Source organism: Pseudorasbora parva, chromosome 19, assembly GCF_024679245.1.
Source record: "Pseudorasbora parva isolate DD20220531a chromosome 19, ASM2467924v1, whole genome shotgun sequence".
Taxonomy (NCBI): Eukaryota; Metazoa; Chordata; class Actinopteri; order Cypriniformes; family Gobionidae; genus Pseudorasbora; species Pseudorasbora parva.
In genome coordinates this window covers 12,467,755-12,482,196 of record NC_090190.1, presented here as the reverse complement: position 1 = coordinate 12,482,196, position 14,442 = coordinate 12,467,755, and the positions used below count along the sequence as shown (strand labels likewise).

The 14,442-nt window shown below is 39.0% G+C and overlaps 2 protein-coding genes across 3 annotated transcripts in view; both read right to left on the bottom strand.

Moving 5' to 3' along the window:
* znf704 (zinc finger protein 704) overlaps positions 1 to 1,763 on the bottom strand; it is a 70,147-nt gene extending 68,384 nt beyond the window's left edge. Inside the window, exon 1 of one of the 2 annotated variants that reach the window (XM_067426574.1) lies at positions 1,014 to 1,763. In XM_067426574.1, the coding sequence (XP_067282675.1) occupies positions 1,014 to 1,259 (246 nt within the window). In that variant the 5' untranslated portion in view covers positions 1,260 to 1,763. The remainder of the gene's footprint in view (positions 1 to 1,013) is intronic. The other variant, XM_067426573.1, reaches the window with a different exon arrangement.
* Positions 1,764 to 5,451: 3,688 nt separating this feature from the next.
* Positions 5,452 to 14,442, bottom strand: part of pag1 (phosphoprotein membrane anchor with glycosphingolipid microdomains 1) — a 65,476-nt gene continuing 56,485 nt past the window's right edge. The window contains exons 7-8 of the mRNA XM_067424951.1: positions 8,197 to 8,253; positions 5,452 to 8,049 (exon numbers count right to left, since the gene is read on the bottom strand). Coding sequence (XP_067281052.1) covers positions 7,735 to 8,049; positions 8,197 to 8,253 — 372 coding nt within the window. The 3' untranslated portion in view covers positions 5,452 to 7,734. The remainder of the gene's footprint in view (positions 8,050 to 8,196; positions 8,254 to 14,442) is intronic.

The following is a 14,442-nucleotide window of genomic DNA, read 5'->3' as shown; positions in this document are numbered from 1 at the left end:
CATGTTCTTTTAAATTAATCAGTCTAAAAGATTCAAAAACAGAAGCGTTGATCTCTCTCGTTTTGAATCATCCAGAGAATCATCCAGAGAATCATCCAGAGAATCATTCAGAGAATCATTCAGAGAATCATCCACAGCCAGAGATCTGGTTCACAACTGACTCCCTCACTGAACTTTTTCCGATGTTCGATTGAAAATATTCTATTGAAAATATTCTAAATCGATAATGTTTGCGCAGTAGAGTTAAATTTTAATAGATTAATAATAATAATATATCATTTGTATATGAATATACACTATATATAGGCCTATATATAGTGTATATTCATATACGAATTATATATTATTATTATTAATATATTAGCCTACATACTAAAATAAATACAAGTTAGTTGTCTAATGAGATCCACTTGCAAGATAAATTCGTGCTGAAAGTAGATCTTTGGTTTGACTGTATAGAGATCCCTCAAAACATAATTGCACAAATAGCCTACAGTCCGGATCACTAGCAGCATCGTTTCAAACACAAAATTATTGAAAGCTAGAAAATATAGTTTAAATCGGTTTAGCCTGTTTTATAACTAAAGATTGCATGTTTCATTCATAGTGAAAGTAAACAATTAAATAAACTACATACCGAAATAATTGCATATTCATGCACACTTCACAGCCATTTGCAACTATTCCCATTCTAACAACGAGGTCAAAAAATGCTGAAAGTTTAATGCAATAGATTGTGAGGCGCTTCAGAACTATCATCTATGTCAAAAACAAAAACAAAAACAAAAAAACAACAAAAAAAGTATTTGGCTTCTAAATGTTTCATTTCATCCCCTAGTAATTTTAATACTACGTCCTCTACGGACTTCGTACTCAGCATGACTTGCAATCTCACACATTCATGAGAACTACTGGACCATCAAACAAACAATATCTCTCTCAATGCACTGTAAACAACACTGTGTGCGACAAGCAGCAGCATAACAACAACAAGCCCAGCTGACCACACACACCTTCAAGCTCGACTTCAGCGGTGCTTTCGTAGTCATCTGTGCAATCTCTTCCTCCGAGTATTCTTTCAAGCTCCCGTCTTGCATGAGCACCATGTACACGTTGCGCCGATGGCCGGTTGAAGCATCTCTGTTGTCTTGTTTGACAGCCTGGATCACTCCCGTGAGCGGAGCCGCGTCTCCCGTTAAACCCGGCGCGTACACGCGGCTCCCAATGACCGAGCGCTTCACCAGCCGCCGCGTATGCATAGCTGATATATCAATGAAATGCGCAAATATAATTACTTCAATTGGTGCACAACAATGTAGCTTTAAAAACAAGAAATGTCACGTTGACAAAACCCAAACGAACCGACCGTCATCATGGGCCGAACATGCGAATAATACGACATCATCACAGATCTGGACCGCATCCACGTATTTCGCCGGCGTGAGCGCGCATGTTTGGGACACGAAACCAATGATCCGTTACAATATGCAAATGAGCTACACTTAATAACCTCTCCGTCCGACCGACCGAACAACCGACCGGCAACCGATATCTTTCTTCTGTCGACCTGTTTGTTTTGCTTGCCGTTCCCTTAAAGCTGGCGGGTCGTAGTAAAACACGGAGCGGAACACCAGTTTTGGAACGACAAACACGATGTATTTTTCACAATACACACCACGGGCATTTATATCATAACTCACCGAAGCGCGGCCGAACAGAAATCTAATTAATATTATAATATTAATCAACGTCGCCAGTGCCGACTGTGCTGTTGTAATAACCCGTTTTTTCCACTCAGATCAGCCTAAATCCGGTGTCGTATGAGAGAGAATCCATTCCAGATAATCCATCCGGGTTTTCAAAAGCCACTGACTGTACCGGCGGAATGTCGCCTGTAAACATGTGCGCTCGCGCAGCCAGTGTGCGTTCTCATTGGCTCACGGCACACACGCCTCCACTCGCTTGCGCTCGCTTTCTTCTGCAGTTTCCCTCCAAACACAAGCAGCCGCCGGGGCGCTGCGATTAAAACAATGACGCAAGGATGGAGAGATGAGAGTATTTGAGTAGTCAACATTTGGGTAGGTTGGTCAATGTACATAACATCAATAATAGTGATGATAATAAGCTGTCAAAACTGGGTTATGAGTGTAATGTGAGAGTGTGTGACCCGGCCGAGAATGATTGACAGGCGGTAGGGATTCCCGAGGGTCCTCACTGTTGTGACCTGTCATTAGTAGTCAGTCGAATGATTGTTTATGCAAAATCAATCACACTTGCCACATACCAAAACATAAACTTGTCTGACTCTGACCATTATTGCACATATTTAAACGATTTGTTATCTTGAGGAAGGAAACGCGGTGGACATATTTCTATTTTTGACGCCTTAAAGGGATAGCGCACCCAAACATGAGGATCTTGCCATCAGTTAGTCATTCTCATGTTGTTACAATTCTGTATGAATTTCTTTCATAGAGCACAAAACGAGATGGCAGAATATAAATAAAAGCCTCTGTCGACATTCACTTCGTAAATTATAAATTATGACATTTTCATCTCCTGCTATCCCCTACATGGATAAATTAAATAATGATATTTGATAAGTGACACTATTTTCACATACTGTTTTTCGTTGAAGTGAGCGGATTTGAACATGGGGATACACTTTAACACCCAGACTAACACGCTACTCCCTTAAAATGTATTATGACAAATAATATCAATGTAATGTAATCAGTCACAAACTTGAATCAAGATATTTACACTGAAATTAACTGCATATCCCATACAGGTAGACCTACTATATCAGCAATAAAGAGAAACATGTCTCGATTCTCATTTGAACTCATTCTAAAACACCTTTCCTTCAGATCACTATGCCTCAATCCTTTTATTTGCAGATCAAAATGCTGTAATGTTATAGTTAATTTGAATGTTTACATTTCACTATTATGCCATGCATTTGGCATTTTTGTTCAGAGTGACTTACAGAGCATTAAAACTATCCATTTTATCAACACAAATTATTAAATTAGCTGTAATAAAGGTTTTTTTCCCATTTAAAACATGCAGTAAGAAACTATATGTAATTCTCCTTCTGTTCTGAATAAAGGTATAGTTTCAGGAATATGTTACTCTGATTTCTTTGGTTAAAATAATATAACTAACATACTGCAATGCCATCTCAAAGATTCTTACATTATTACAGTTTTTTAATTGTGCAGTTTGTACCGATTACGGTACATTTCAGAAGTAATACACCCTCTTTTGTGCATTATGACGCCTTAATTGGGCATTTTCTTCCTTTGTTTCCTCTTCAACACAAACATGTACAGTAGTTTGTATGTGCTTGTCAATGCAAGTTCTGAATTGATGGTGCATTGATCATTTCTCAATGTATATAATTATTGTGTGCGTGTGGGCATTATTCATATATAACAAACTGTCTATAGGAATAACTCCTTAACCCGTTTAATCCCACCGGTCACAATTGTGACCGTAAATTTTCCTCGAATATTTTAGTGTTGTATTAAAAAGCAACTTCTATTATGAAGCAAATTTTCATTTATAATACCCATTTAAGATGTCTACATGAGTTCTGGGCAGGTTTAACATTGCTGCATAGTTTGGTCGTGTGACCACACACACTTATTTCTTGGTACTGCCATCTTAGCACAATGACAATGTGAAAGCACAGAAATGACTGGAAAATTTAATGAATTAATCAAAGTTAATTTTTGAATAGCTCATTCATTTTTTGCACACATCATCATGAAAGGGTCATCTATACATACATATTGAAATTATATGAATACATGGTTTATTCTGCTGTCAGGATGCATATGAAAGAAGACGGTCACAATTGTGACCGGTAGTATAACACAGAATATGTCCCCTCTATGTCATTCTGTGTTATTCATATGAACTCTCTCACAGATTGAACTGAAAACTATCCATCCGTCCATCCATCCATCCGTCCATCCGTCCATCCATCCATCCATCCATCCATCCATCCATCCATCCATCCATCCATCCATCCATCCATCCATCCATCCATCCACCCACCCATCCATCGTACTTCTGTCTGTACTTCTGTCTGTCTATACCTTTGTCTAGCTATACTTCTTTCTGTCTGTCTATCTATCTATACTTCTGTCTGTCTAACTAACTATACTTCTGTCTGTCTGTCTAACTATACTTCTGTCTGTCTATCTATATGTCTGTCTGTCTATACTTCTGTCTATCTATCTATCCATCTATCTAAACTTCTGTCTGTCTGTCTATACTTCTCTCTGTCTGTCTATCTATACTTCTGTCTGTCTGCCTGTCTGTCTATCTATCTATACTTCTGTCTGTCTGTCTGTGTGTCTATCTATCTATACTTCTGTCTATCTGTCTATCAGTCTATACTTCTGTCTGTCTGTCTGTCTGTCTATCTATCTATATCTATACCTTATAAACCTTATAAGATATACCTTGTAAACTTCCAAATTTCGGATTTACCAATTGGTGCTTCAATGTTCAAAGTTGCTCTTCCTAATATTTAGGAGTAATAACTACATGTAAGTGCGTAGATCTTTTCAAGGTTTGTTGGTCACCTCTTCCCCTCTCTTTGGCCAGACACGTTATTCAGTGAAGATGAACGTGTTACCTAGATTTTTGTATTTATTTCAATGGGCTGCAATTTTCATACCCCCAATTTTTTTTTTTATTGTGTATCATGAACAATAGAAATAGTTTTGAAGTAAATCCTAATCATATCTCATTCTTATATGTTGGATATTTTATTGTTATTTTAAGTTTCAAACCGGTAAATAGGTCTAATAGAAGAATTTGTATGAATTCTGTCTATGCTGTTTCCCACCGGTCACTATTGTGACCGAGTATAAAACCTAATATTTCACTAACTTAACCAACATAAAATCAAAGAAGGCATACCATTTGTGTGTTAGGGAGGTCTAAGGAGTAAATTGCATGTACTCACATTGCAGGAAAAAATTTGGGATTAAACGGGTTAAGGTATGGCTGAAAAGATTTAATCGTTTAAGAAACAATTTATCCTTATGAAGTGAAAATACAAAAATCTATTCAGTGCCCTTGTTGGCCACGGCTCCCTTATGGAGTACTTGCATTGAAAATGAATGTTGCTTTGGCCACAGATTCAATCAATAATAGGCTGTGCAGTGAAATATGTTTCTAATACCAGTGCATTGACATGATAATAAAAATGCCTTATTGCAGGTTGTTTTTCTACCTTTGAGAATTTAGTAGGATGTATCGACATATTAAATATCAACAGATTATACTGTGTTTTTGTGCACTAAGGCAATATACAGTAAATGTCCAAATCTTACTTGGATTGCCATGTAAATATAGCACTCTATGCAAAATATGCTAATGTACTGTACTGTACTCATTGATGTGGATAAACACATGCACACACATTATTAGTCCAGCATGACTATATTGTTTAAGAAGCAAATACCACAATACAAAGATTATGATGAAAAATGTACAAACTAAATACACAGAATTCGGTAGATTTGGTACATAAAAGTTTCACCATGATATCAACTATAACAAGGATCTTCTCAATATGGAACCTGTACCAACACAATGTACCATTACAAGCAAACACAGACAACATTGGGAATCCATCCACAGTCCTTATTTAAACCTCACATTTTAAAATAAGAAATCCAAAGCAATACATATTGCTATTACAATACATATTTCTGCTATTAGCCTTTTAAATGTTTTAAAAACGTTCTTTAATAATAAAAAAAAACCCGCATCTAATAGCATTATGTATTCAACTGACTCTTAAATTTCATTCGTTTCTCAATACAAACCACCTATAAAATGTCCTCATGCTGTCATTTGAGAGCCAATTATTACAGAAGCATACTTAAACAGTGATATAATTTAACAGATCAAAATAGTTATTTGAATATTTACAAGTGTCTCTTGGCATGAAGTTGTCCCATGCGGCGTCTGGACACGCTATGCTTTTTGATTACACTGCTACATTAATGTAAAAGCAGCAAAATGCATACCTGATAATAAAGTACATTAAGCTGCCAGGCAAAGCTGCAGTGTGGCAGTACCATGATGTTTCTCTTCCCCTGTGCTTTTCAGCCTTATAAACCTTGCGTACCTGTTACATGTAAAAACCAAACAATATCTGAAATATATATAATGAATGTATCTGATACACTCAATACAGCTGCACCAATAAAAATAAATTCACACATACATATTGATGCAACATAGCTCAATTACATCACAAATGGCAATTAGTGAACAAATGAACACCAGCAATAGATAAGTCAACTTTTCATTGATACCCTTTTAGTGCACTCATAAATGAGTGTGCTTAACTTTGCGTACCTTAAAGATCATTTCCTCACCTGAGCCTGTCGTTTGACACATTCATTATAAAACATGTTAAAAGGCTCAGAATGATGGCTACATTTAAATGTTCTTCTTTTATATTTTGATATGCGCTGTGTGAACGTCACTTGCATAAACGAAATGCTCCAGCAGTTCTGAATGATTAAAATGAGTGTACTTCCTTAATGAGCTCAGCTGAGAGGTCTGTCGTTGACTGTATCTGACTGGTTCTGTTTTCGGGGTTATATAAGGACACAACCATGTCAGTTGCTCAACTAGCATCACGTGAAAACGGGCGTGCAGACTGAAGCTTACAGCAGGTGCACTGTGCCAAAGCATGGAAACTACTAGTACACGTTATGAATAAAATATTTCTCATAAGGCAACAGCCTTGACGTTGCTTTAAAAGTGGTGGGAAGGGGGTTACACAGATGTGCTGTTATGTTACAAAAAAAAGATATATTTCGGATATGCGAAAATAATTAAACATGATATTTTACTGCTCTAATAATAGTCAAGGTAATATACAGATCAAAAGTCAAATCTGAAAAGTCGAGGCCATTGTTAAGTGTCTTAAAATCATTTAAACTGATAAATTTGTTGCACGTTGTTGCCAAGTTCTCGATGCAGCAGTCATTCTAGTTGAATATTCCTACATATGAATTCTGAATCTTTGGTCTAGCAAAAATGATTCCTTTGTGTATGAGGGGTTCGTTGGTTCTATTCCACACTAATGGAACTCTAACCGTAATTACAGCTTTACATCAGTGGATAGCAGTAGTGGGAACTAATTGTTAGCAGTTTGTTTTGTGATTTCACTAGAACAGGAACGACCATGGAAAAGCGATAGATTGGAGCACATATACTTATATCTGAGCAGGCTTGTTTGCTGGAGACAACATTGCCATCCTTAATTTCAGGGATATTATTATAACAACACACAAATGCACTGAAAACTCCCGTTTAGCAACTGGAGATGCCACCTCTGTATTAGATGCATTTCTACTGTGTTGGGGACAAAACTGGCCATGGCAAAAAGAGACATGTATGTCGTTAATTATGTTGATATTAAAGGGGCTCCTCGGATTTTTGGTGCCCATATATTCACATGAAAAGCATAATAAACCCTCTTTTGAGAGACTCATTTCCTATGCTGGGTCACAGGTCTGAATGAACCCTTTCATTAATAATGTTCAAAAGCAATGGGGTGCATAAATGCTATACTGAGAAACATTCAATCAGGAAAGGTTAAGTGCATTATTCTTATGATACCACCCCAAATTCAACTTCAAAACCTCAGAGAAGTGGGTTCTCACTGTCCAGAGTCCCTTAGATGGGTGGTCAGAGGCGGGAGATGTCCCCGTTCAGACCCAGTTCCCCCACGCTCTCATAATCAGGTTCCATGATCCCATTGCCCTGATGAGCCTCTTCAGCTGCTTTGGAGACCTTGATGGTCTCGTACCCAGGCTCTGCATTCTCTGTAAGCCCTTCCGGAGACTGGGAGCCAAGAGCCACTGTGTAATCCTCCCCAACTGTGGCATAAAGATCACTGGAAGTCGACTCCGGCACCATTCCCTTGATGTCTCCGATGCTGCTGTAGTCATTCTCTGTTTCCTTTACAGTATTCTTCACCACCTTGGAGTACATGTCTGATAACTGAAAACGTAACAGAGAATGAGACATCTTTACTCCACAGGCTTGGTTCAGTGTGATGTTAAAATGCAAACATTATTCATTGTTGGCAAAAACTACAAAGACTTCAAGTTGGTCTTTACAAGGCTCTGAGATGTTGATAGACCCTACCTCGCTGTCCGGAGACACATTGTCCTGAAGCTCTGGAGTCATCGGTGGGGAGTGTAACTGTAGGACAGTGATTGAAACGAGACCATTAGCTAAATACATATTTAATCAATTTAAACTTACAGCAGCACAGGAAATAGCTCACTTCAGCTGACACATGCTAGTGTCAAGGACTGATTGATGCAAAAACGAAGCCACTCATTCATTACTTAAGAGTTACTGATTGAAATCAAATATACAGTTCCTCTCCTAGCAAGAGCGGTTGTATATTTACAAAGAGAATCAATAACTGAGTCATTAATTAACGAAGTAAATCCTACAGCGGATCAATAACGGACACCTTGGCTGTTGGAGAAGAATATCAATCCCCGTATCAGTCACCCCACTGACAAAGAGAATACAGTCGAGTGGAAAAATGAGCTATAACCCCTTCAAGATTAATCCTAAGCAATTTTAGTGCCAAATTTCAAGCCGGTTTTGATGAAGCCACCTCACCCAATGAACTTGAAATATGTTTTACTTTGATTATGATCACACAAAATGAGCATCAGGAGCTAGCCAGATGTGCTGTGATATTGGTTTAATTAGCAAAGCAATTAATTTAATAGCCCATCCGCGTAGAGCCGCGACGACACCCCTGACCTCGTCACAACTAACAAACGTCTCTTGCAATGGGGCTTATCTGCTAATTCACTCTTGCCTTTGTCTCTGTCCAGCCCTCTATATTAATTAAAGTGCCTCTTCCATTGATTTGCCCATATAAGAAATTAATAATCATCATCAGCCTTTAAAACACTTTGCAACCTCATCACACAGATCAGGATCATCACATATATTAGGGTTTTTGTGAATGATGACATAAGTATAATATAAATGACCATATTTATCTATCCATATTTTCACACACACACACACACACACACACACAACCGAGAGATATATATATATATACACACACACACCGATCAGGCATAACATTATGACCACTGACAGTTTCCATGAAAAGGTCTACACAGTCTGCAACAATGCGTAACGAAGGTGGTATGTGTCAAAGTAACATTCACATGGATGGCAGTGGATGTTACTTTTACACGTACCATTGGTGTAGACCAGGGCTATTCAACCCATTGACCCTGGAGGGCCAATGCACTGCAGAGTTTAGCTCCAACCCTATCAAACACACCCACCTGTGATTTTCTAATGATCCTGGAGACATTGATTAGCATGTTCAGGTGTGCTTGATTAAGGTTGGAGCTAAACTATGCACTGCATTGGCCCTCCAGGGTAAGATTTGAATAGCCCTGGTGTAGACCGTATACACCCTTTCATAGAAACGGTATTCCCTGTGTCTGTGAACTCTTTCAGCAGGATAATGCACCCTACCAAAAAGCAAAATGGTTCAGGAATGATTTGAGGAGCACAACGAGTTTGAGGTGTTGACTTGGCCTCCAAATTCCCCAGATCTCAATCCAATCGAGCATCTGTGGGACGTGCTGAACAAACAAGTACGATCCATGGAGGCCCCACATCACAACTTAATAGACTTAAAGGATCTGCTGCTAACATTTTGGTACTAGATACCACAGCACACCTTGGGGGTCTAGGGGAGTTTATGCCTCGACGGGTTTGCTGTTTTGGCAGCAAAAGTGGGACCAACACTAATGTTATGCCTGATTTGTGTATATACGCTATATAGAAATAAATGATCATATTAATATGTATACATAAAATGTATATTAAATATTTACATTTATTCTACAAAGTATATTTAGTTGCGCTTAGGACTACACATGCACATTTGCTGGACCAAACTGAAATATATGCTTTTAAGGGACAACATTTATGGGGCAGTTCATGTCAGATTTTGTTGCTAATTTTTTGGAAAGCAGTTTCAGTAGTTCCATATTCAGGCAGATAGGGGGTCTTGCTTGGAGGCGTAGCAAATATGGCCACCTAGTAATCCAGCTTTCCTTGAAAGGAACTATACCCACAAACACCAGCATAGATACCTGAGGTGGATCAAATCTTTGCATAGTACTGAGGTGGTATGGAATGACTAGCGGGTAACTTCCCTATTGGTATTCGTTTGTAGTGCCCTTCAGACTAAACATATACATTCCCTTGAATACCACAATGGCAGAATACTCTGTGAAGTTCACATTGGAAGATACCCTGAGTGTGACAGGATGTTGACAGTACAGCCCGGGCACGAGGCAACAGTAGTACTGCGCCCAGTTGGTGTCAATTAGTATTTGCTTTCACACAAATGTCAGCATGTACCCACACATCCTTTTTTAAGGCAACAGCACTAACAATAAAAAAGTCCTTCCCTTCAGCAGGAGACTTCTGAGTGTTGGTGTGCTGAAATCACAGTTTATCAAAGACAGCTGCCCTCAGTCCATCACGCTAGCATAGTGACACTGGCACCAATGCATAATGACACACATGGCACTCCGCTCAAGCCAGGCTTGCGTGCTTCGCTCAGATAACCAAGAATACTGTCCACACCGTAAACTAATGAGGCAATGTGTCCAATGTGCATACATGTGTTACAGCATGCGCTTGTCAGTTTGGGCATCCCAGCTTTAACTGACAGATTTCCTTTTCAAACACAGACTGATGTACCTGTAAACACATGCTCTGCCGTCTCATTCATCATGAGGGTGAGCTGTCAGGCAGTGGACAGCAGGAACACTCTGATCCCTTTGCGCATATGTTAGCACAAATGTGACCGATAAGATGAATCACTGCTGCCCCATTACACGTCTACATCAGGCCACAGCGACTGGGATATGGAACGACAGGCGTCAAGTTTAAACCCACAGCGTAGTAGGAGATGGGTACAAACAGTTTCTAGAAATTATCTAGAGGATAAAAGAGTAAACCGCTGATTTTACTGAATACTGGGGAGGACAGTTTACCCCAAAGGAGTCAGGTATGTGACTTCTAGCGGCTTTAGTGCCAGATCCAGTGGCCAATCTGAAACCATTAAGGCCGGCATACGCCAAGCCTTCGGTCAGCTTTAGTTGTTTTGGTGTGTTCCACACTGTTAGCTCTAGTCTGAAGCCGTCTGGGTTTTTTGGGCCAATTCAGCATGTTGTCAGTGCACGAGAATAAAAGTGAAAGTGATGAAAGCCAGCAAGAAAGAATGCAAGACGGAACAGACAGAAAACTGTTATAATTTTATATAACTTATCATTTTCATAATAACGTCAAATGGAATAAAGAAAGTGTTTGTTATTTATATTGATATTGATACTGAGCATTATTGATATTTAAAATGGTAAGCAAGTGCTGCTTTGTTTATGGTTTGTAGATTTGCAGTCCTAGTTTTGCTTTTGATACCTGCTGATATAGACAGATATTTAAGTACGCGCAGGCGGAGAACGCACATGCTAGTTGACAGTCGCCTTTAGTCCTTTTGGTGTGTTCAAGCAGAGGTTTTTGGCTGAGACGCAGCCGTAGAGAGGAGACATCACAGTCAGATTTCATCGTCACTAGTACTTTGACGTCGACTTGGTTTGCCCAGGTACACACATTTTCCACTGAAGAAAGGTTGGGAAAAATTGGCTCTGAAATCCCTAAAATCTGCTGGTTTTCAAATTAGGAACCATTAATGTGAATTAGTCTTTGGCTCCCCTCTGAAATTGTCTCATTGACACGTCATCCTCAATAAACCCATCTTCGGTGTGAAGCCTCCGATCTTTCGACTATTTAGATCTAATATGACTTCTGTCCTGTGAGGTTTCCAGAATAATAATCATACACTGTTTGTTAATTGGCCAGAGGAGAACTGGCACCCCGACTCAACCTGGTTTTTTAGCAAGGTTTATTTTTCTCCATTATGCCAACTGATGGTATTTTGGTTCCTTGCCACTGTTGCCTTTGGCTTGGCTTGCTCATTTGGGGACACTAAAATTTCAACTAAATATTGAAATAAATTGAATTACTAAACTAAATTAACATTATCAAATAAATTACTGACCAGCCCACATTGTCGCTATATGACAACTGAAATGAGCTAGATGACATCCCCATTTTGTCCAGAGTGGCTGTACAGCCCAATCAAATTCTGTTGCATTATTATCCTGTTTAACACTGTGAAGCTGCTTTGAAACAATCGGAATTGTAAAAAGTGCTATATAAATAAAGTTGACTTGATGTCAGAAGCCAGAGGGCCGGGAAGTTTTTGAAACCGCTTACTTTTGGCAAGTATAATGCAAAGCAAAACTTGCAAAGCATTGGTTTCTCTCTCTCTCTCTCTCTCTCTCTCTCTCTCTCTCTCTCTCTCTCTCTCTCTCTCTCTCTCTCTCTCTCTCTCTCTCTCTCTCTCTCTCTCTCTCTCTCTCTCTCTCTCTCTCTCTCTCTCTCTATATATATATATACATATATATATACATATACACATATACATCCTATATAAGTCATGTCGCATCCAACACTTTATTTCTCAATCTGACTCAAATTATTTTGTTTACACATATCAAATGTGCGTACTGAATGCTTGATTAGAGTTTTATTCATTATTAATTCTGATCGAAGCATTTTTGATGTTATGTTCTTGAAACAAAGACTCACGCATATGTAAACACAGACGTCATTATAAAGCTCTATGGAGAATTAGCACCATTTTGGTGGAAAAAACACAAAGAAAGCCGAAATACAGGGCAAAAAAACAAACATGAAATGAAAACAACAAAAGGAGAGAGAGAGCAAAAGAGAGAGATTGACAGAGCAAGGGTGCATAAGGGAGTGGTGAACAAAAGAGATGCGTAGCGTCCTCGACTGACGACAGTAATGTGTGGCTGTAGTGGATGCTTACACCGTGCGCAGACATCGACTGCAGGCACAACAGCAGCCTGTCTGCTCTCCTCTACAGATGGCTTCATTTGTATGCTACAGGCGCATGTACGCATATCACTGTCAACCATAGCACATAACCTAAAAGAGTATAATTAAACGGGGAACACGCTGTTCGCTGGTCTCTAAGTTTAAATTGCACTGAATGATAGTGCAATCATTTTTTGTGTCTGAGAATATTCTTCTTTGGTCTTGAGTATACCTGTGAAGCGTCACATCGTTCCTGAGTGAGATGGAAACGCTCCTGCTAAAAGAAGCGATTATTGCAGGAGAGCAACTGATGCTGTTAACTCACTTTAGTGTACCTTACAACAGTCCTGTGGTGGTACCATGGTAATGGTATCCCATGATGCCATGGTACAGTAAAATGTATCATGGTACTGAATGATTGCCACATTAATTTACCTTGAGATTTACATGCTACCTCATGGGTGTCCAATCATGCTCCTGGAAAGCCATTCGTTTTTACCGTCAACCCTAATTAAATTCTTAGCAACCAGAGATGAGGTGCAATACCGCTAACTACTATGTTGGAGTGTTAAGCAGTTAACCTGTTGCAAAATGATCAGCTATTATTATTTGCAATATTTTCATATTATATTAAAACAATATCAATAGTATCATTTTTAAAAATCATGGTTATCATCAACACCAGTGTATTGTGGCTATTCCCTCCCATATACTGATATACAAGCGAAAGTAGTACTGTAAATGGTATCTTATGGATTCTTTACTATCCCATGAGGTAATGGAAGAGGACTCGTATAGGGCGGGGAAGTTACATGACTGTAGTTGCAATGACATGAACATTTTGAACATAGTAGGGCAGGACGTCACAAAGGACGTTTTTCATGTGCATCCTCTGACACTACGCAATTCTGGACGCATACCTTCCAAGCAGGTATGTTGGAGCTAAACACAAAAGGAAGGTGCTCTTCAAGAGAAGGATTGAACACTCCTAAGCTAATAATTTACAGGTACTTTGGTAAGTTGAGACAAAAATGTAGTCTAGAAATCTAGATGCACTAGCCTGGATGCCAGCCGAACTCAGCCCCACCCACTACATTTGAGCTTGAGCGGTTCGGTCCGGACTCGATCCATAGAGAAGTAATTATGCCCAAACAGAAACTGTTCAGACCAATGAAATCATCAGGGCGGGCTTTAGACGATGATGGACAGATGATCAACAGTGACGTAATCATGCACGTCAAAGGCACTTGAATTATATTTGTTCAAATCATAAACGGAGAGCTTGTTTGTATATGCATTCACCTTCACTATTTCTCTCTGAAATGATGATCATGTTGAGTAAGTACTCTGTGTATCCATGAATTCTTTTTTTACAACACCAGCAAAGATCATTTATTCCAGTGTGCGTGCAGACAGGGT